This window comes from Ochotona princeps, chromosome 3 (assembly GCF_030435755.1).
Source record: "Ochotona princeps isolate mOchPri1 chromosome 3, mOchPri1.hap1, whole genome shotgun sequence".
In the NCBI taxonomy this organism is placed as follows: domain Eukaryota; kingdom Metazoa; phylum Chordata; class Mammalia; order Lagomorpha; family Ochotonidae; genus Ochotona; species Ochotona princeps.
Window position 1 is genome coordinate 24,076,953 of NC_080834.1, and position 24,027 is coordinate 24,100,979.

General features: G+C 45.8%; 1 protein-coding gene across 8 annotated transcripts in view; it reads right to left on the reverse strand.

Moving 5' to 3' along the window:
* MECOM (MDS1 and EVI1 complex locus) overlaps positions 1 to 24,027 on the reverse strand; it is a 541,661-nt gene that overhangs the window by 155,227 nt on the left and 362,407 nt on the right. The window contains exon 1 of one of the 8 annotated variants that reach the window (XM_058661508.1): positions 20,979 to 21,062. The exons of the other annotated variants lie outside the window; for them this stretch is intronic. Coding sequence (XP_058517491.1) covers positions 20,979 to 21,056 — 78 coding nt within the window. The 5' untranslated portion in view covers positions 21,057 to 21,062. Of the gene's footprint in view, positions 1 to 20,978; positions 21,063 to 24,027 lie in introns of those variants that run through there. 8 annotated transcript variants of the gene reach the window in all.

Sequence of the window (24,027 nt, forward strand, 5' to 3'; positions counted from 1 at the left end):
TATAGAATAATTTTTCCCAGAAAGAAAAGCAATGATAGTTCTTGTAACTCCTTACAGTTCTCACACAATTTAAGACCAACATATAAATCCAATAGAAACGTATTCAGAAAATGAACCTTAACTAAACAGTAATGAAACGATCTACCCACATCATGTACTATATTTCTTTGAACCCCGATGCCATTTAACATTCCCAGGCTTGCGACAGGTGCTCATTTCATTCTTAGTAGATTTAGCTGAATTAATCCAAGGCGTAAGTCATGAGTAATGTCAGGAAAGCCAAAGAAGAAGGATACCGTACTTCCCAAAACACATTTCTGAGGTTCTTGTCAGGAGGCGTCTGGCCTAGGCACTAGGCCGCTGGCCAGGATGCCGGGGGAAGGTGCTGCGCCCTGCGGGGCACTGCCTGGGGTGCCCGCTGCCTCCAGGCCCAGGCAGACCCTGCGAGGCAGAGGGAAGAACCCAGGCACCCGGGTCCCTGTCATGGTATGGAAGACCTGCACTGAGTTCCTGCCTTCCAGCTCGTCCTGGCCGCCCTACCCTTTAAGGAATTTAGGGAGTGAAGTAGCAGAAGGGGCGCACGCTCTGCCTTTCAAACAACAATAAAAAGAATTTCTTGCCAAACCACTCATATTACTTATTCCTCATGACAATTATGCAATATGATTTTTCTTATCCATTAGACTTCTCTCCTCTGAATTTATGGTCATCGACATGCAATTCTGACATAGCAATTAGCACATTATTTCTGGAGCTCAGAAAGACCAAACTCATGGTGGCCATTCGGGAACCAGATAAAGGGTGACGCCCGTGCAGTAGAGACTCACTCTCGCGTGTAACATGCATTTCACAAACGCAGTCCCATGAAATGACCATCATACGTTTGCTCCTCAAACCAAGGGGCCTTTAATGCTTTGCCCTATCCTGTTCTCTGGAACACTTAAACCACCACCTGCTCTGAAAGGAGCTCAGCTTCCCAGTTCAGCAGTCCCTAGCTTATTCATTCAACAAACACTAGCAAGCAAGCACTTTGTCCCACGGGTGCTGCAGGACAAAGTGCTTGCCTTCTTCAAACTTGCTTGAAATTTTTGTGATTTCATTATCTTAAGAGCCCATTTTTCAAAGATTTGTGCATTTTAATTATTTATGTTAATAAAACACACTTTTAAAAGATGTATGTATTTTGGAAGTCAGAGAGAGAGAGATAGAGAGAGATCTTGCTGGTGCTAGTTCACTCCCCAAATGATCATTACAACTAGAGCTGAGCCAGACTGAAGCCAGAAGCCAGAGGCTCCATCTGGACTTCTTACCAGCCTTCATCTTGGCAAGGGCTCAAACACTTGGGCTATCATCCACTGCCTTTCTCAGGCCACCAGAAGGGAGCTAGATCCTAAGTGGAACAGCCAGGACTCAAACCAGCACCCATATGGGATGCTGGCACTGCAGGTGACAGCTTTGCCATATGCCACAACACCAGCCCCCAGAAAACAAATCGAAACGATAATTTTCTAAGCTTTTATGTTACAAAATTCATATGTCACTTGGGGCTACACCATGGCACATAGCCTCCACCTGTAGCGCCAGGGCCCCATATGGGAGCCAGCTCCTTGCTTATGGCCCGAGAAAGCAAAAGAGGATGGCCCAGGCTCCTTGGGCCACTGCACCTAGGTGGGAGACCTGGAAGTAGCTCCTGGCTCCTAGCTTTAGATCAGCTCAGCTCCACTGTTGCAGTCATTTGGGGAGTAACCCAGTGGATGGCAGATCTCTCTCTCTGTGTTTGTTTCTCTCCATGTAACTCTGTCAAATAAAAATGAAATAAACCTGTAAAAACCAACTGACGCTGTTTACAACAAGTTCTGCACTCAGCACACATAATACTAGTTTCAGATAAACCTTAATATAAGGTTTTAAATAGGGAAATATTTATCTATCAATTAGAGGGAAAATGAGGGGAAAGTAATAAACAGAATGCTTAGATTAGAAGACAAGCAAGAACGAATCAAAGCGGAAGGGTTCAATGTCAGCTCTAGCAATGGACTTGAAGTTCATCCTGTCCGGCGAGAGCCAAAACAGGATCTAGGGGTATTCTCTTCTTATAATGTACAACTTGCATAGCAGCCAGCAGACCTGGGCCCAGGCCACATCCTCCAAAACATTTCAAAGAACCAGAGATCTATTTACAATAGAGTGCTGAAATCTACTCTGTATGCCTAAAAATTCCTCTCCTCGGGTTTCAAGTACTGACCCAAAGCCACCCAGCTACTAGTTCTTCACCTGCATTCAGTGACTTTGGTAATCGATAGAAAAGTGCACTGCTCAAAGGAGAAAAGAAAGCCACTATTGATCAGGCGCCCATGACCCAGAACCAGCACAGTATCTCATTGAGCTAATGCAGCGACCGTGAGACTGAGTGGGATCCCTTCGATAAATCACAAGTCTGTATCGTCCTTCCTCGTCATCCACCATCCCTAAATAAAGAACAAAACCAAACCTTGAAGACTAAATTAACTCTGTTCTTACACTGCCTTTCCTGTCCCTCAGGAACAGGGACCCTTGCTCAGCAGGTGTGAATTCCTGAAGAAAGCAGAGGTGGGTCTCAAAGCGACCTCAGCGGCCAGCCTCCTTTGGCTGCCTCTTTGCTAGGTCAGTAAGTTACAAGGCATGAGACATGCTGTTGATGTCCCTCAACGTAAGATGCTATTTTAGCAGCTCAAAGTAATCTGGTCTTGATTCATGATGACGGTCTAGACTTCATTGGTCAAGTTCATTATAATCATCTAGTGTTTGCATCAAAAGCTTGCAGTGTTATGACAACCATCTTCAAGTAGTGACTTCTGTATTTTGGCTTCACCATAATAAATCCCCACTTTGAGAAGACATCCAGCTTGGCCGCTTGAGCCGCCAAGATGATGTCCCACGATTTCCACATCTGCCTCAGCTCCTCTGTGGCAGTCTCGTAACTAACTGTTTCATCCATTTTTTAAAGGACTGCAATCATTCGGTTTCTGTAGACCTTGAGTACACACACAAGATGGGTTTTTATTTATAAGAAGTTTCAGTTTATAGATGAAATACATCTGTACCCTTTGTCTGGAACAGATCTCCCTTGCTCAGTGATTTGACATATGACAAAACAGGTGATTTCAAAAAAGGAAACGAAAAAAAAAAAGCTCAAAGATATTTAGCTTATTTTAACTATCCATTCTCTGGTTTCTCTAGAATTCTGTCAGAAAAATCTTCAAAATGCTTAGCTTCATCTCGTTTCAAATCAAACCAATATAAATAATGGGTCAAATTACTAACCTGCAGGGAATGTCACCCTAAATTTCCTGGCGCTGACTATGGAACCATAAGTATGACTGCTGTATTTACTAGAGGCATTAAAGGCTGTATAATGTTCCCCGAAAACTCATGTAACTAATGCAATATGATAGCCACTAGGGTGCTACTGTGACGTAAAGGATATATTACAATTTTACCCAACTCAAACAAGGAGAAAAAAGAAAAAACAGTCGTCTTTAATGGCCCTGCCCTCTAAACAAACAAATCGCCTGTTCTATTGAATTTAAAATTCAAGGTTATATATAAGTCACCCTGAAATTAAAATAATTCTGTGGCATTCACATTTCATCACTCAGATATGGTTTTACTCTTTGATCAATTATTTCTAATAGTAATTTCATAGGTCTGAGTGATACAAAGGTCACGACTTTTACTGAAAGAACTGTAAGATGAAAGGAAGTGGATTCCACAGAACAGATCTCAAGCTGGTCAAAGAGGGAACTCGTCCAAGAGATGACACACTCCGGGAGACGCGGGGCTTGGGACCAGAGCTCTCAGCTGGACCCAGCACACACAGTGTCCGCACTGGCAGGCCCGGAGCCGCAGGGCTGGGAGCGCGGAAGACCATATTGAGTCCCTTTCCAGGGCCTTGCATATATGGAAACTGAAGTCAAAGCAGTGATTTCCTGGGCCTCAGTCCTCAGAGAGGAGGGGCTATGGCTTCCTAAGGTCCTGGAGACGAACACGCCCTTCTCCTGAAAGGAGTGCTTGGGGAGCCGAGCTGGAGCTGAAGGGACACAAAGCTCCCCTCAGCCGCCTAGCAGATGCCAACAGACAAGGCGTGCTGCTCCAAAAGGAAGAGGTTAAGGAGTTTTGAAAAAATGTTACAGTTGGTTAAAAATTGAAGTAAAATTATATTTGTGCTTTTAAAAAAATTAGGGGCAAAGCCAGAGAAATATAAACAGCTTGGTGTAAATGTAGTTGGCCTTCAGCTGAGACTACACATACATTATAAACACCAAAGAGTGTCAAGAACAGTTTAAGAAATTGGTCATCGCTTTCCACTTTGTGAGTAATAGTTGGGAATAGGATAAAAAAAAATAAGAATGGCCTCCAGGGAATGTTTAAGAATGAGGTAATTTGCATGTTTCTTCCAGAAAACCTTAAGTGTATCCTTCTCCTCTGCCAAGATAACTTTGCATTTCTGGCAACAAAACTGAAATTCTCTACCAAAGTTGATCAATCTCTGTTACCACTCTGCATTTATGTTGCTGCAGCAGTTTACTCGATGCAAGATTAGGCTAATGTTAGTCAGCTATTTAATCTTCATATTGTAATACAAGGTCTCATGGAAGAAAATCCTGGAGTTCTATGCAGACCATTTTTGCTCAATTTTTTGAAACTAATTCTTCCGACTTCCTGGCCATGGCAACTGAACCAAAGCAGGTGAAAGTCATTGCTTCTCCAGAGAACACTTGAGTAATTAGGTTTACTCTTCCCCCTTCCACTTCAATGACATAATATTTTGGCTTTGCCTCAACCGCCAAGTAAAACCAGTGGCCTACAGCATGGCTGCCATTCACTGTTGGCTAAATGCGGTCCTTCCTTGTGGATGGATATCAGACCGTCCTGACATCCTCCTTCTCAAGAAATCGGGCAGAAGTAACACACTACAGGAAGCACATTTCATCAAACTGACAACAAATGCTTTGGGAGAGATTCATGGATAGTTTTTGAATTTAGAAATCATCTAGACAGACTAATCAAGCGCTTAGAGTGTGAGTGCTGAGGCACAGGGCAGTGAAACACCTTCTCAGCAAGTACGCACTATAAAGGGTTACTCTGGGACTGGCGCCGCTATACCTCTGGCTTAACAGCAGCCCACAAGGCTGGCATCCCATGCGGGCAATGGTTCCTGTCCCAGCAGTGCCACTTCTGATCCAGCTCTCTACTAACGTGCCTGGGAAAGCAGCGGAAGGTGGCCCAAAGCCTTGGGCCCCCAGACCCGTGTGGGAGACCTGGAAGAAGCTCCTGGCTCCTGGCTTTGCACTGGCCCAGCCTGAGTCAGTTCTTGTGGTCATTTGGGGGACTTCCTCTCTTTCCCTCTCTGCAACTCTTTCAAATAAATAAACAGATCTTAAATAAAGGGTTGATCCATTGCTATCCCTACTGCTGAGCTAACTGCTGTCTTCCACTGTGGACTAACTTCTTCAACTCTAAGTCTTCCCAGCTCTGCTCTGATCCTTTGTTTCGGAAGGTTTGTGTTGTCATGGTTGCTAGGCAGAAACTCACCTTTTAGATCACACTTCACAAAATACGCCCATGCCAAATGTTTGTGAATGGAAAATGAGCTCCTTGGCTGTGAGATTCAGAACCACTAAATCAAGATGCTGTCAAAAGGCATTTGAACACCTCCCCATCCTCCAAAGGACTCCAGAACTGACCGAGTCACATGGAGGCAGTTAGAATTAATAATGCCAACGATGGCTTCCATCCAGTGGACAGTGTGTTCACACTGCATTCACTTGTCTAATCTAATGTAACTAATACATGAATTCGGTAATTAGCTTACTAGCGTTCTTATTTTACAAGCAAGACTGAGATCACAGGCTCTCACAGGCCAACCAGAACTCTCTCTGCTCTGTTGGTTTCAACAGTCAGCTACTGTAGGCAACGCTCTCCTTCACCAGGGACGGCCTGTGCAGTGTGTCATAAGACAGCCAAGGCAAGAGCAGTGGTCTCAGCCAGACCGCTGCGGATGACTTCTTGTTGGAGCAGCCAAGTGGGCTGTCCGGCAGGCACTGCTTGCATCCCTTGTCCCTGCATACTTCATAACGCAGTAATGCAGGCTTAACCCCTAGGCATGGCAGGCTTGGAGGTCACAAGTGAGCACTGGGGTTAGGGTTAGGGTTCTATTATAATTTTCTCTTTAAAAATGCTTTCTCTTTATCAGTGAATGTCCCATTTGAGTTCATGTATTCTAAGATATGTTTACTTGAGTATATGCGCTTACTAAGGTTGAATAACATTTTGGGTGAGCCCATAGCCTCTGGAGCCTGGCTGTGTGCAATCAACCCTGGTAATACACTTGCTCCTTGTGTGAGCGGGTAAGTTATTTAAACTCTACGACTCAGCTCTCTTCCCTGGGATCACGAGCTAATGAATACCAAACACTTAATAACGAATGACACAAAACAATTATGTAAAAGTTAGCAATTATGACTTAAAGTAAGTATAAAGTATTTTAAAATGTTATATTTCTAATATTAGTTTGTCATTAGTTGGCATTCATAGATATGCATCTCTTTATTTTTAGAAAAAGCTGTATTTTCTGGCAGTTTGGCCATTGAGAGATTTAATCATGTTCGTTCCAAAATTGGCTAAACTTATTCATCACATCCTAAAATTTGCCGTTTAAACAGAATATACCTGGTGGCCAGAGTTCTAAAGAACTCATGTTCATGCTAACAAATAAAACTCATCTGTTGTGTTATGTTTGCTTTCATTAAAGAGACACCAGACCGCTTTGTGTGTACGTTAGAAACAGAACTTCACTTTCTGGCAGGCTTTTTTCATTTTCCAGTTATTCTCCGGGGAGCACACACTGGCATGCAGGCAACAACTTTTTTTTTTTTGGCTCTGCACTGTGGTTGCAAATGGTGCCATTGTTCTTGGTTAAATCTGTGTAAAGCAAGTTTACTCCTCTCATATCTTGGCTTCGTGCTGAAGAAGCCTTCGTGGGGGAAAAACTGCGTAAGTTTATCAGTGTTCATTGCTGGCCACATTCCAGTGTGATTCAAGGTCAGCTCCAGCAACGGCTCACCGAGCTTCGCCAGCCGCCCTCCTCAGTCCCTGCGCTTGTCATGAATGCTCACACATGCTTAAACAAAAGCTAGGCTTGTTTTCACTTTGTTGGTCAATACAAGTGCTTCTCAGAGAATTAAGATGGGATAAATATTGCTCTTCAAATTTCCTTGCAGGAAGGAGAAACAGCATTAGTTGTCACTTGTCAATGAATATTGTCACGAGTATTTAAAGGGATTATATCTAAATCAGCGTTTTATTATCGGAAGGAAAGAAGGTACTTTCCGTGTGAGAATCCAGTGCTTGGTTAGAGACATTCTGATTCCACAGGCAGGAAGCAATGCTGCCCCTCAGAGATGGGGCACTTCTCCCGAAGCAGCCCGTCGCCCACTTCCAGGCTCCTGGCCACTCCCTTCGCCTCTGAGATGGTTTCCTAACGTGGCAACTTTCCTGAAATGTTCTATCCTGAGGTTAAAATAAGTGTTGTTTTATGTTATAGCATGAAACGGTCATCCTAGCAGACAGCGGTTGTCCTTTCCTGTTCCTAATAGGTTGGAATCGCTTTTCTTCGGCTCTTCCTCAACATCAGCTGTTCTGTGTAAGAACATGGAGCATCACGCCTGTTGACTAATTGTGAATCCAAGATGCTCAGGAATCGGTTGGAGCCGAGCCAGCCAGCATTCTCTAAGCTCAGGTGGCGGGTCAGAAGGAAATGCAGATGTTGGCAGCACGGTATCCAGTAGTAACCTCTTGCTGGGCAGCCCATTCATTAGAAGAGAGCTATCTATCTAAACACTGACGCAGCACACTGCAACCACAAGGAGGTGAGTTTAACTGAATTAAAGGCCCTTCGTTGTTGCGGGCTTCAGCGGCAATTACACATGGGCCTTGGCTAGTTGGCAGCTGCCCGTCACCTGTGGCAGCCCCAACCTAAGCGCTCCGAGTCAATCAACAGACACAGTTGAGCAAAAACTCTGTGTGTGTGTGTGTGTGTGTGTGTGTGTGCGCGTGCGCGTGTGCGCGTGCATGTGTGTGTGGTTTTAAACTTGTGCTCTTAAGGGGCTTATGTTCTACCTGCTAATAGCAAAGGCCAGGATTTAAAAAAAACAAAAATTTTCCACTTCTGCCCACAGCTATTCTAGCAATAGTACACGTCATGTCACAGCTTTCTGTCACGTATTTTGGCATTTGACTGTCACAACAAACAGGGCTTTGTACCTCAGATGCCCTTCGCTCCTAATCTCCCACTCAGATGTAGACCTGCAGCTAAAACATGCTTCCTCTGGGAAGCCCTCCCTGATTCACCAGGTAATCCGTCCACATGCTAAAAGATGTTTCTTCAGTAGTAAGGTGGGGAGCCTCCGGTTTTTCCAGATCATTTCAATTTCCATATCGATCTTCCTCATTTCCTGCTCTGCACCTGGGGCTCTAGCCAAGTGTCTGGACTTGACACTTGGAATGCAAGCTAAGGGGTCCCCGCAGGCCAAGCACAGCAGAGCCGGTGATAATTCCCTGTGACCCCCTTTCCTTCCTAGAGAGAACTGCAGCTCCTGGTCACACGGGTGGCTTCGGCATCCCGTCAACTGGACACTAGCTCATTCAGAATGACTGTGCTAAGCCATGACCGCCGTGCATTTCCGTAGCCAACACCTGCCTGGGAGCAGCGAGCCATGCTTCTGCTCGCTGTTTGTGACTTTTCCCTCGAAATAAAAAGTCTTGCAGTCCTGCCACTGAAAGTCAGCAACAGAGGGAATTCCAGTTGCTCATCGCTCTCTGGTTCACACACAGGTACTTGCATTTACACACACACACACCCAGAGCTGGTTGTACACACACTGTTGCCTCTGTATATGATTCAAAGAACAGCAATAGTCACTGTTGGTTCCAACTCATGTTACTAGTGAATACACCTTCTTAAAGGCCAATAAAGATTTTTATAAAGCAAAACAAATGAACAAACAACAAGGACTTCTTGCATGGTGATGTCTTGCCTTCTGTTTTAGCACACAGGATTTGGAAAAGAATTAAGAAAAAATTCTAAATAGCCAATGAAAACCTAATGAAACAAACAGTTTTATTTCCTCTTAATATTTCAGATTGTACAGTATAATAATAGAAAGATGACAAAAATGAACGAGTTTTCCATATGGGGTAAAATGCTATGTCCCAGAGAAATTGGGAAAATAAACAGAAAGGTAGGAAAATAAACTGGGGCCAGCATGGTAGCTCAATTGGCTAATCTTTCACCTGCAAGCACCAGCAGGCCACATGGGAACTGTCCCAGCTGCTCCACTTACCATCCAGCTCCCTGTTTGCAGCCTGAGATAGTAGTGGAGGATGGCCCAAACCTTGAGACCCTGCCTCAGTGTGGGAGACTCAAAAGAGGCTTCTGGCTTTGGCTTTTTAGCTCACCTCCAGCCACTGTGGCCGTTGAGGGAGTGAAACAGCAGATGGAAGATCTCTTTCTCTCCTTTTCTCTGTAAATTGCCTTTCCAATAAAAATGAATCAATCTTAAAAAAGAGAGAGAGACCAGTGGCTTAGCCTAAAATCCTCACCATGCATGCGCCTTACCTTGCATGTGCCAGGATCCTATATGGGCGCTGATTCAGGTCCTGGCTGCTCCACTTCCTATCCAGCTCACTGCTGGTGGCTTGGGAAAGCAGTCCCAAAGCCTTGGGATCCTGCACCCGCGTGGGAGACCCAAAACAAGCTCCTGGCTCCTGGCTTTGGATTGGCTCATCTTTGGCCACTCCAGCCACCTGGGGAGTGAACCAGCAGAATATCTTTCTCTCTGACTCTCCTTCACTTTGTAAACGTGCCTTTCAACAAAAAATAAATCTTATAAAAAAGAAAGAAAAAGCAGCTCATGAGTCATTGGGCGTGTCATCACTCCCACACAGGGCACATGCTCGTGTTGGGTATTCACGCGCAGGACGAACAGACCTGATTTCAAACCAGAGCCTAACTAGAGATCACCAGATATCACACTGAACCTCCCAATTCCTGGAGAAAAAATCTAAAATGTAACACAAAAATAACCCTCACATGCCATTTTCTTTTTTAAGTCAACCGGTGCTGGTATTTGCTTCATTTCTGGGTTTTTGTCTTCCCTGCTGGAAGGTTCCAAGGCAGGCTCTGCAGTTCATCACAACCCTATCCAGAACTGGTCATCACTTTCCTCATCCTTTCCAGCATTTCTCATCTCTTGCCTTTGGCTTTATTGAATCAAACCGTCTCAAGAGCTCTGTGGAAACTGGCATTTCAATCACCGAAGTTTTACCTTTGCAGAGTAGCAGGTGCCAACATGGCTGTATTTCCGGGACCCTCGGGTCCATCTGGAGCCATAAAATCTCAGAAGGGAAGGAGGGCAAGAGTTCAACCCCAGCCCCTTCTGCAGTCAACAAGGAAGCGACTAGAGAATCAAGTCATTTACCTGTGACACACAGGTCATCAAGGGCATTCTTCTTGCATTAGCTCATTCCTCCTCACTACAAGATATAGATCTCTGCTTCAGATGCAATGTACAGTCATCATGTACGATACTGGCTTAATTTGTTTTACACGAGTTTCTGAAGCTTTCTACACAAAGAGGGAGCATTCATCCTAGCGTGCAGTGGAGAGCCACCCTCTTCCTGCCAACCAACAGCAGGCCTTTCCACAGACTGCTGTTCACATGGCTGCCAAGAGGAGATTATTCCGTGGCCTCCTGCCAAGAGCCGGGCTGGGGAGCACGAGCAGGGCTCACTGTTGCTGGGAGCAGCTCGCTCCACTCAGGAGGCAGGACTGTCAGGATCGCCAACAATTAGGATCTGCTTAAGCAGCAATAAATGAGATAAAAAGGTAGAAAAACTTGCTTGCCAATAGTTTTGATATATAAATCAACCTCATCTGGGAGCAAGATTTCTTTTGATCCTGGGCTTTGAGCCATAGTAGATAATGCAGCCATGAGCTGGTCCTTGTAAATCATTTCTTCACCGCTGGGTATCGCGGGGATGATCCTGGCCACACAGGTCGGTGTGGCTTCTATCACACCTTCCTGCTGGGGTGCTGCACCGCCAGGACATGCTAGGCCGGCCTCACGTAACCCAGACTGAGGGCCATGCAGCCGTGCAGGCAGAGATAAGCTCCAGGGTAAACTCACAAAAACCTAATCGTTCATAAATATTCATATTATTCTAATTGGTACTTCTCAAGAGTTAGTTTTTAAATGATTAGAATTTGGAATTTGTCATTGGAAGATTCAGAGAGAGAAGCCACACCATGAGATTCTCCCAGGTGTGGACTAAGGGATACATGACATCAGGCAAGGACCATACGGGATCTGGCCAGCTATGAGGCCAATGAACAACAGCAAGAAAATACAGTAACAAGCTAACATATCAGACATTAGCAAAATGGCTACTGCAATCAGGTGAATTCTATCCTGGCGTCTTCTACATATTAACATGCATATCAGATAAGATGTCACATTCTAACTCCCTCTGTCATATTTCCGATCTGGGACCTCCTTGTTGCCCCGGTGGGAGTCAGGGACTAAGAGGGATGAGTCAGTACCAAGGGGACATCAAGCTATTCTCCCCAGCACAGAGTGAGGTCAGAGGGATATGCAGTACGATTGCTTCTGGAAAGCTCCCTGATGCCTTCAAAGGCCTCTGGTCTTCACGCTGCCAAGGATGAAAACTGCAAGGAGTGTGTCAGGTAGGAAGCAACATGGCTTCCAGTTAGGGAGGCTTCCAACTTGATCTGCTCAGACCCTAAATAACGACCTCACACTTGAATCATAAGCGAGCTGAAGTCCACCAGAGCAGCTAAGCTCAGCAACAGTCCCAGTCCTGACCGACAGCTGAGACGCTGGCAAACAGCTCCTACCAAGGTTGTGTGTGGGCACACTCACTTCCTCGCAGTAGGAGCTGGGTGACAATGGCATTGCTAGTCACAGCCCTAAGTTAACGGGGGTTGCAATTTCAGGCTTGTAAAACTGTGCCTAGCAAACAAGTTATTAGCCCTCGTCCTCTAGACACTCACGATCTGTGCTATTACCTGTGACCCTGCCTCGGTGGAGGCAGCCTCAGGACTCACTGCTCCGCTCCTTGTCAAGGCTGTGGAGGCAACGGAATCAGGTCTACCCGAGCGTGGAGAGGCAGCACACCATCCACAGACCACAGCCTCTAAGTGTCTCTTCTGTTGTCTTACTCATATAAGGCAGCCCACGTTTCTGGCCTCACACTATATTTGGACTTCTCATTCTGGCAATTTGAGTAAATGTCATTTAAAAAAAAAGTATTGTAAGACAGTATCCTTCCAGACCCCAATTGCTCATTATGGAACGCTGGCTCACAGACAAGAACTTGGCTTCCCTTATCAATTCCTCTGTCTTCTCTTGCTACTAGATCCAATTTCGCTCAGAGCATCATAAGTAAGGAGAAAGTGAGAGAGGGAGGGAGAGAATGAATTTCTTCTAGCGTGCCTTGTTGCTCAATGGGTTCTGTTCTTCAGATTTGAGCTGGTGTCATTAGGTAAGAGCTTCCAGTAAAGCCCTTCAAATGGGGCTGATTGGGCCTGGCACAGTAGCCTAGTGGCTGAAGTTCTCGCCTTGCATGTGCCAGGATCCCATATGGATACTGGTTCTAATCCCCGCATCCCAGCTTCACATCCAGCTCCTGTGGCCTGGGGAAAGCAGTCGAGGACGGCCCAAAGCCTTGCGACCCTGCACCCGCATGGGAGACCCAGAAGAAGCTCTTGGCTCCTGGCTTCGAATTGGCTCAGCAAAAGGTGTTGGAACCACCTAGGGAATGAATCAGTGGGTAGAAGATCTTCCTCCCTGTTTCTCCTCCTCTCTGTATATTTGACTTTCCAATAAAAAAAAAAATCTTTAAAAAAAAATAAGGTGGACATAGGGACTTATAAAATATAACTGTTCTTGACATTCTTCTTGATTAAAATGAAATCAGGACGGGGGCCAACTCGCAGTATCGCAGCCACCCCATCCTGCTCCCTGTGGGCCGGCTTCCCTCCGGGGCTGCTCCACTTCCTGTTCAGCTCTCTGCTATGGCCTGGAGAAAGTAGCAGAGGCTGGCCCAAGTCTTTGGGATCCTGCAGCCATGTGGGAGACACAGAGAAGCTTCTGGCTCCCAGCTTCAAATTGGCTTTGCTATGGCCATTGTGGTCATCTGTGGAGTGAACCAGATGATATAAGACTCTCTGAAAATCTGCCTTTCAAATAAAAAAGTAAATTAAAGAATATGAACAGGATGGCTTTCAATTAATAGCCAACTTAACGGCAGGAGAGGGAAGGTGATACTTCATCCATGAGGAAGACAGAGCAGGGAACCTCAGGGTCAGGGATATGATGCCCTCCTGGGCTGTGCTGGCACCTGACGACCAACTTCTCACTCCTTTGGGTGTGTGAAGATTGCCTCCCTGTTACTCGGTCAGATAAACAGAGAAGTTGGGGGGTTCTGTATTACTCGGCTCTGGCTAGAGACCTGTTTCTACTTCTCACTGTTCCATGAACATGTAGGCTTTGAAACTCAGCATTTTGTGGCCCCCATTCTCTTCTCTACAAAATCAGTGACTGGACAAAAGGCTCTTAAAAAAACATCTTGGGGCCCGGCGGCGTGGCCTAGCGGCTAGAGTCCTCGCCTTGAAAGCCCCGGGATCCCATATGGGCGCCGGTTCTAATCCCGGCAGCTCCACTTCCCATCCAGCTCCCTGCTTGTGGCCTGGGAAAGCAGTTGAGGACGGCCCAGTGCATTGGGACACTGCACCTGTGTGGGAGACCCGGAAGAGGTTCCAGGTTCCCGGCTTCGGATCGGCGCGCATCGGCCCGTTGCGGCTCACTTGGGGAGTGAATCATCGGACGGAAGATCTTCCTCTCTGTCTCTCCTCTGTGTATATCTGGCTGTAATAAAATGAATAAATCTTTAAAAAAAAAACATCTTGTTTCATGAGTCGCAATGCCTAATTGCCCACCTCTTCTCATCCCCATGTGGCTTTTACATAACTATGTAAAGATACAAAACTGAAACAGAGATGCAGTGTTCCAAGCTAAGAAGAAGTAGCTACAAACCTTGGCCTCTACAAACCAGCAGACACAAGTTGAAACAATTTTCAGTGAAAGCAAGCTCTAGGTGTGCAAAGTGCGCTCACTCCAGACTGCACTGCTCGGCTTTCAGGTGGCTAGCACACAGGTCAACGCAGCTAACACACAGGTCAAGGAAAGGCTGCCCTTGCCCGCTCCAGCTCCCCTTAGCACAGGGGCCTCTGCAGCTTAGGGGATGGCGAGCAGGGAGGCAAGCCATCCCAGCCCAGGCTAAGCCTGGGAGATCTTGGAAGGAACGGCAGCCTAATTTGGACAGCCTGGTCTCAGAGTTAGGCTCTGCCTGATTGCTGCTCCCTGGGATCTGAATACAGCTTGTTCGTTCAGCTCAGGAAGGAGGTTTAATGCCCAGGCTCTGTGTTAACCATAGCAGGAGGGTAACCCTGAGTCAACACCAGTGCCGAGCGCGGCGCCTCCTGACCGAATCCTGGGACTGTACAAGCAAAGCAAGAGCCTCGCGGACACAGGCAGAGACGCACAGGGCTCTTCCTGTCGTCCCAGAGCCCAAGGAGGCCGGGGGCTCAATAAACCTCTAAATAAAGAAATAAATAAACCTCGGGCTTGAGTCAAGTAGTCTACCTCAAGTACTTTGTTATACTAATGAAAAATAAACTAATATGCTCCTGAAATACAGTCAAAAAGACAACAGGAGGACGTGGTTCTTAACCCATGTGAGCAAAGTAACCAATTCTGCAGGTATAACAAGTCAATACGGACTTGTTGGCAACCGATTGCATGTCATTTTTCTGTTAGTGATTTGGGACCTAAGGTGACCCAATCACATCCTTGAGATCAGGAGATGCAAGGAAAGAAAGGTTCAATAATTTCATTTCAACTTGTATTTGGAGAAAGTTATTATCAGTAAACAAAGGCTCTAGGGCTTTTTTTTTTGCTCTAGATGTACCCTAATGGCTAGGTTAAATGCACATTGCACATAATGGCACTAAAATCTCACGTAATCTTTCATAGTCTTCCCACTAGCAGAGAGAAAAACAATGAAAATGTAAATAAACATTTACTAACATCACACAGTTGCAGTTAGTGAGTTACGCTTTTTCCAATCCCCAAACAAAATACTATAGACACATGATGAGGACGACACACAGTTCCGGTTTTCCAGCCTGCCAGTTACCATCCAGACAATCTTGCTCTAATTTCAGCATCCTTTACCAGATTGAAATGAAATCACCTGGGGTGGAAAACGTAGGCATTTCATGCTAGTCTGGTGAAGAAATATGTGTCTAAGTTTATAGCAACAAACAGTGTTATTATCTCTAGTCCTCTAATATTTAACCAACACAAACACTCAAGGGAAAAATGTTATCTGAAATCCAACCACTGTATGTACATTTGCTTGGTCTTCTTTTGACAATTCAAGCAGCGTTCCTCACAAGTATCTCAAACGCTTGTTTGGAAAGCTTTTCTCAAGTGGGTATGCAAACAGGAGGAGACCTGTTCCCTAGCAAGCCTCCCTCGCAGCCTCCCTCGACGCTATCTTCTCACACTTTAGTTTGAAAAGATAAACATGATGTGTGCTGTGCCCAGCTGTGTTTTTCTTGTCCTGAGGAATTCACAAAAGGAAAATTTTCAATCATACATTTATCAGTGAACAAGCTGGCTAATGCAAATAGATTTCAGCCTCTTGACTTTGCTTCAAGAAAAGATTAAACGTTAATAGTGCAACGTACCACACTCGACAGATTTATGAATAATCAAAGTTTGGAGGAATGCCAGGCCATTTAAGCACATGAACTACCGAACAGATGCCAATAATGCGAAGACATCTTCCCTGTGGCTAAGTGGCCGTTTCTTCTATTGCACAATCCAATATTACCTGAATAATTGGCCTTTACACAACATCTGTGAAAGTCCACCATGTACCACACATCTAGTGCTTGGGAAAGTTTTCAGATGACAAGGGCACTTGGCAGAGGTAGAGGTGGGGGGCAGGGCCGGAAAGCGCTACCCTCCAGCTTTTCATGTCCAGTGGATTTAGTTTGTGAGCAGCCACAAGCAGGCCTGGAGGTATTAGAACAAAGCTCTGAATTGTCAGGAACTCCTTAGGGAATCAAGGAAGTAAGCGCCTTATCATGTCCACGTTTGGAATAGTGCTTTGTGTCTGGGAATAGGTTTCTCCCAGTGCATACAAAGCCCATTTCGCATGTTTACTTTCGTGTTCTAATTCGATTCCTCGGTGGTCAGGCCGCCCTCCTGTCCAGGCTAACACACCGAGCCTCCGACAGTTTGCCGAGTGCTCTATCTACCCAAGCTGGCATATTCAGTTAATGATTAAGAGAGATCTGGAATCACTGTGCCAAATGTCTAATGCTGAAGAAGATCACTCATTTCTCCACCCTATAACTTTGTATAGAGTTTAAGAAGAAAACAAAATCAACTGATGATTCCTTGAGATTGAAGTCAAGTTTTAAAAAAAAATTCCCTTTGTTAACAAATTCTGAATTGCCTGTGGATAAGACTGCGGTTAAAATGCACTGCATGTAGTTAGAACAACCTCATTGGGTGGCTGCAGAGTGGAAACCAGCACCGTGTCATGCAGACTTGGCCATAGCAGAAAACACAACCGGATTTCAGGTAACTGATAGCTAAATTAAAACATGATAATACATTTTTTGGCATCCCACTCATCAAAATCTTCATTATGCTGTCAAAGGAATTCTTAGTCAAAACGCACCTAGTGCCAGAATGAACGAGGCTTACTTGTCTTCAGCACCCAAGGGTGTTCAGCAGTGTCTCAAGCCATTTAAAATTTCTCTGGCACCTGAAGTCAATTTTCCTAGTTTTTCGGTGCCTTTTTTTTGTTGTTTGTTTAATTACATGAACACCTACCTCTGGGTTCTACCACATTACACACAAGTACTTGGCCCAAAGCACAGTGTTGAGTGCATTTTCCATGCGGAGTCATTGCAAAAGATCATGTCACTGGGAAATTTCAGGTACAGCTGACAGAGCACACAATACATGGTCCAGTTTTTGAAAACCTGACCCCCACCAGCAAGGGCCCTGCTTCAGCCTAGCATCAGATGCTAGATGGTAAAGGATACATCTTTTACAAGTAGTCTGGCCTCTACCTCGACATCCAAGTGATATTTATAGAAGCTAAGAGGGAGCAAGGCTGGCATGTGGGCTAGAGGCTTGTGATCAGCACCTGTGACGCAGGCATCCTGTGTTATGGCCACTCCTTCTCCAGTCCAACTCCGCTAAAGGCCTAAGAAAAGCAGCAGCAGATGGTCCAAGAACTGGGGCCCCTGCACCCATGTGGGAGGCCTAATCAAAATTCCTGGTTCTTGGGTTCAACTTGGACCAGTCCTGGTCATTGCTGTTGGAAATAAACCAGACTATGGAAGGAAGATCTTTCTCTCTTTGTTTCTCTCTTTCTTACTTTCAAACTAATAAAATGCTAATAAAAATAAATGGAGCAAATATTAGACTTCTGCAGAACAGGCCCAGCATGATAGCCTAGTGGTAGAATCTTTGCCTCGCATGCCTAGGACCCCATATGGGTGCTGGTTTTGGTCCTGGCTGCTTCACTTTTCATCCAGCTCCCTGACTGTGGCCTGGGAAAGCAGTAGGGGATGGCCCAGAGCCTTGGGAGCCTGCACCTGCATGGGAGACCCGGAAGAGGCTCCGGGCTCCTGGCTTCAGATCTCCTGCTGTTGCAGCCATTGGGGAGTGAGCCAGCAGATGGAAGATCTTTCTCTCTGTGTCTTATTCTGCCTCTATATCTGACTTTCCAATAAGATAAATACATCTTAAAAAAAATAAATTCTAAGAACAAATTGTTTGCCCTCACAGGCTATTAAAGTATGTGATCAAAATTTACAAATTTGTATATTAAACTCAATTCAGGTAAGTGCACACATGTACTGAAGATTTTAAAAACCATTTAGAACCCTAGAATGCAAATACAGAAATTCTGTGATACATCTAAAAATATTGCAGCACTTCCATTCTATCTTGTGGGAAATTTTCTTTTACATACATATCCACCACAGGAAAAAGCTGTTTATTACTCACTCATTGTCGTGTTATATTTCCTAGCTAACACAAAGATCAAACATCCAAGTAATTAATGATAAAAAGGAAAAGCAGGGAAGTTATGATGCCAGCTGTAATAATACTTTAAAATTTAAAAAGCAATCATCAACATTAAGAGAAGAGGTCCAGATTTATGACAAAATGGTGAGAAAATATTGAAATAAAAGCCGAACAACAACAAAACTCAGCCAAACAAATGTTAAGAATATAAAATATATTGCAGTTTATAAAATTATGAGTAACATCCTACTTATGTTTTGAAAATAACAAACATTTTCAAAGTTTTTCAAACTTTGGGGCTCACATACGTGTGGGAGAATTCTCCCCAGCCTTCCCACGGTCCACAAGTACACACCAGCCAAGACTGGTCTGGCTTCTCCACAGGACGTCAGTCCTGGAGAGCGGGTGAAGACACCCTCGGCGGCCCTACAGTTGGTTTCCCAAGGATGCATCCAAATCATGCCATCTGTGTCTAGAAATAAAGTCTGCCTTCATGAAAGCCACCCCCTCCACATCAAATTACGGCCCCTGGCATGATCACCAGGGCATGCCCAGAGCCAGCCGTGAGCAGGGCCACATCTCCACAGCGTGAAGCCAAACAGCGCTGTGAAGGGCACACATTCTCATCTCAGGCATCTTGCTGCTAAAGTACAAGCAACCTCAATGTTCAAATAGCCAAGATAATCACTCAATTACCAAACCAAACAATGGCCGATTGAGAAGGCCAGGAAAGGAAAAGGAAACAGACTCCAGTGTTAAAACAACAAGCAAAAAAAAGGGGGGGGGGTGTTCCAAGTTTATAATTTTTTAATGTCTGTGTTCTAAAACCAGATATTTATGGCTCTTTTAAAACGTCTCAGGGTAACATTTTTAGTCCTGCAACAGTGCTGCTAACATTCCAAGACCAGCAAATCGTGCAACTGCCCATAAAAAAATTAACACAACCAAGGCCATTTTTTTTCTGCGCTTAAGCTCATACCAGTAAAAACTCCCCTAAAGGCATAAACTTGATATTTCTGTCCACCGCACATTAACTTGGAGTTCCTCAGGGTGTGACGCCCAGGTGACTTCTGGGATGCAGATTTCTAGAAATCCGGCTAGAAACTTGCATGATTGAACACTCCACTCACGGCAGGGTACAGCCATTGATCTGCTCTGACTTTACCCAATCCACACTCATTCTGGGAAGATTAACTCTTTGCAAGATGAATGCACACAGTTAAACACAAGAGAAGTCCCTCCTGAGGTTCAAGAAAGTACACTGGTTCCCAAAGCAGGACTCATGGGCTGCTGGGGCGATCTGACAGGATCCAGGGAGGTGCTGGGAAGATGTGGCTGAGATGGGAGTTGCAGCAGTAGAAACAGGCTCAGGAAGGAACAGAAGCCCAGTGTCTTGGAGCTAAAGAAAACCTCAGCCACCAACCGACTTTGTCCACGCACTGCACAAGGCTCAGTGGCAGAGACCCCTTCCCATGCACTGCACCGCATGGAGCGTCCCTGCCAGGGAACCCTCTCCGCTGCACGAGGCTCAGTGGCCACACCTCACTCGCACTTTCCTTCCACTGCCCCAGAATATTTTGAGGTAAAGGAATAGATGTGCAAGGCAGCTGGCTATAGTGAAGAATACTGCATATACAGTATTTTCTTTTTCAGAAAGTTCGATTTATTCACCATTTTTATTTTAATGGCACGGAGACACACGAGATGGCCAATAGTTCACTCTGTAAGTACCCCCAAGGATGCTGGGAGCCGGAACTCAACCTGGATCTTCCACGTGGGTGGCAGGGAGCCATCACCTGCTACCTGAGCAGGAGGTTGGAGGAAGGACAGAGCTGGGACTGAAACCCAGGCGCTCTGAATTGGGGTCCGATCCCTGTGGCATCGTAACCGTAGTGCCAAATGCCCATGCCATGTTATCACAGAAACAGAACAGTCGGTAAAGACTTTATACATTAAGTGCATAAAGATAAAGCTTACAATGTGTTCAACTAAGGCTTGAGTAGGGATTTTACATCATCCATGTACACCGAGACCAACGCCTTAGAAGCGGGTGGGTGGTAACTTGACGAAAACATGTCCAGAAAGTGGGAAAGCAGGTCATTTCCAGACCCAACCAGTCTCTGTGATCTTCACACAGTCAAGGCTGCACATCAGGATCAGCACATAATTCTTAACAACTTCTTTTTGTGTGTCTCCCCATCCCTCCCACTTCTCAAATAAAAAGAAAAGGTCACGGGGGTGGGAACTGGGTGGAGGTCAGCCCAACCTCAGGAAGGAGGGGAGGCAGGAGGAGCAGCGGGATGAGCTTGTGCCAGGGTGACGGGAGGACAGCAGCTCGGAGGGGAGCACACTTGACCCTGTTAACTTCTGCTTGAACCGTGCACCTCCCCAAACACAGCAGGAAAGCAGCTAGCAAGGAAGAACGTGGTGGTTTTCTGGATGGATTCAAGAGGAGACCCACCTGCTGTTTGATGTGGACACTTGGAAACTGACCAAACAGTTTCTACAGCATCTCTCTGCCAGCTCTAAGGCACCCTCACCATTCAGAACATCTATGAAAAAGCAAGGGCACACGGAATACACCCTGCGGTTCTGCATATCTGCCCACTCACCTTCACACAGTCAGCAAGAGAGGAGAGAGAGAGAGAGAGAGAGAGAGAGAGAGAGATTTAAAAGGGAACATTGCAAAATTTGCAAGCCACTCGTGGATACCGTAGGAGCACTCAACCAAATTACCTTTGTCTTGGTTGCTGAAGTTCTCATCGCAAATAATGAAAACCATCCTGCAGCCAGAGAGAAATCAGCCCACCACATCAATGAAACATAACCAGGAAGAGACAAGGAGTACAACCTCCACCATCAATACCAAGACTAGTCAATGATTATCTAAGTGGTATCAGTTATGTGGCCTGGGCATCCTGGTTGGCCTCTACACACAGAGCAGGAGGCTGGGGGAGCGAGCGCGGGCGGCCTGCGGTCTCTCTGTGAGAGCATTATCTCCGGCGGTGTGTGTGAAGCAGGGGTGTAGGCAGCCTGCAATCTGCATGTTTACTGCTCTCGCATTCAGCCCACTTCTGGCGAATCATTGCTCATCCTAATCACATTCAAAGGCCCCCGGTAAGGTAGCAGGAAGTTCCCACTCACTGGCAATCAAGTTCTTGGAAACCCTAGAGAAAGGTCACTTAGTCACCATGCACTGTCCTAGCCGTGGGCAGGCCACTAGGCCAAACTATGCTGGGGACTCAATGGGCCAAGAGCTTTGTCGTCTACTGTGCTACCTCCCTGGAGCTTTTGAGACAAAAGAGGCCCGAGGCCATTCAAAGCCACCTACCCAATTAGTGAGATACATTTGCTAGAAACATCATTTGTTTAAATCCAAGTACGCCAAAACTACGCCTTATGAACTAAGCGGATTTTCCCGCATCTCAGGATCAAGGTGTTTTGTGAGTGTAAGTTCCCCCAAACACCCACCAGCTCCAGGTAGCAGAAGTGGGCAGAGCCTGATGCGGGCGGGAGGGACAAAGCAAAAGTCTGGAGCCAAGAACTCTGGAGACAAATTAAATAATGAGAAATACTCAGAACACAAGGGGGGTATTTTATGAAAAGCTGATAATGTAAACCTTGACGCTCTTCCAGCTGTCTTTGAAGGTGGTGTCATGCTCTGTAGCTGTGCCGTCAGAGCCAGTAGACACAACTCAGACAGCTGTTTAAACTGTAAAGTGCTAATGCAGTAAAAGATGCTATGGCACATTCAGCCCGGTATGTCACAGCACTAGTCACAGCACTAGGACACAGGCTGCAACTTTGGAGAGCGTTAACTGTGGAACATCCCTGTTCCTGCAGGAAGCCCTATGGGAACGCCAAAGCCAGGATTCACCATGTGCCTCGAGTGCACATGGCTGTAGGAGATGAACGACAACATCAGGTTCAAACCACAACCAAGTGCTACTATTACTTGGCTCAGTCTTTAGGGGAAAAGAAAAAAAAAAACTTTCAGAAAACAGCCAGGGCAATGTGTAGGCTAAGTAGCAGGGTTCCAGGGAGAGTTTCTGTTAAAATCTATTTTCCAACCTGAACAGAAATACCAGGGATGTGTGCAAGCGTGTACACACACTCACTGTGCTAGTCAGTACAGGATATGGGCCCTTGGGTCATGGGGTGGGTGGCCCAGACGTTAAAGCTAACAAACATCCTGGAAGTCTGAACTAATGACACTACTTGGTATCAACACAGATTGCTGCAGAATCAAACACTCTCCTACAGACAGGAACAACCAGGGCTGTCCTACCTGTATGGGCACACAGGCACAGACCTCCACACAGGAACTACCAGGGCTATCCTACCTGCATGGGCACACAGGCACAGACCTCCACACAGAAACAACCAGGGCTGTCCTACCTTCACAGTTACACACAGGAACTACCAGGGCTGTCCTACCTTCACAGTTACACAGGCACAGACCTCCACACAGGAACTACCAGGGCTGTCCTACCTTCACAGTTACACAGGCACAGGAACTACCAGGGCTGTCCTACCTTCACAGTTACACAGGCACAGGAACTACCAGGGCTGTCCTACCTGCATGGGCACACAGGCACAGACCTCCACACAGGAACAACCAGGGCTGTCCTACCTGCATGGGCACACAGGCACAGACCTCCACACAGGAACAACCAGGGCTGTCCTACCTTCACAGTTACACACAGGAACTACCAGGGCTGTCCTACCTTCACAGTTACACAGGCACAGGAACTACCAGGGCTGTCCTACCTTCACAGTTACACAGGCACAGACCTCCACACAGGAACTACCAGGGCTGTCCTACCTTCACAGTTACACAGGCACAGAAAGCTCAGGATGGAAATTACTGTTAGCCAGATGTTGTCACTGGGTCTATTTTCAAAAAGTATCCCATCTCAGGTGTTAAACTTTGCTCTGTCTTGTTGGTGGGAAGGCCTAACAGTGGTGCAAGGTCAGTGTCTGTGTGGAATATTGTTGTCCTAACAAACGTTCTACTGTTCCAATGTGACACAAATCCCTATTTAAAATACACTGTCTAATGGCATCCTCTTCCTTTTCTCTTTTTTTACTGTTTCGATTTGTGAACATGGATGGTTGCTCATGCAGACAGGGTGGCTGGGTGATACAGCCACGCAGACCAAGACTCCAGAGACCATCCAGTGTGAGACATGTGTTAAATTTGCCCTGCTGGATGCATGAACAGGACTGAAAAGCATATTTGATTCTGATTAATAATGTTACCCATGAAGAGAGTCTATAGGGCCCCGTGTGGTATTCTAGCAGCTAAAGTCCTTACCTTCAACACGCCAGGATCCCATAAGGGTGCTGGTTCTAATCCCAGCAGCCCTGCTTCCCATCCAGCTCCCTGCTTGTGGCCTGAGAAAGCAGTCAAGGACGGCCCAAAGCCTTGGGACCCTGCACCCACATGGGAGACCTTGAAGAGCTCCTGGCTCCTGGCTTCGGATTGGCTCAGCTCCGGCCATTGCAGCCACTTGGGGAGTGAACCATCAGGAGGCAGCTCTTCCTCTCTGCCTCTCCTCCTCCCTGTATATCTGTCTTTCCAACAAAAATAAATAAATCTTTAAAAAGTAAAAAAGTCTGCATATAGACAAGTAGATGTTACATTTCAAAAGTACTGGTCAATTATGATATCGAATCCTTGCTAATATAACTTAAATTCTTTTTTAAAATGACAGATTTGCTAAAACCAAGGAATATATTTACCAGGGTATTTACTTTTTTTTTGCTAATGAACTAAAACCCA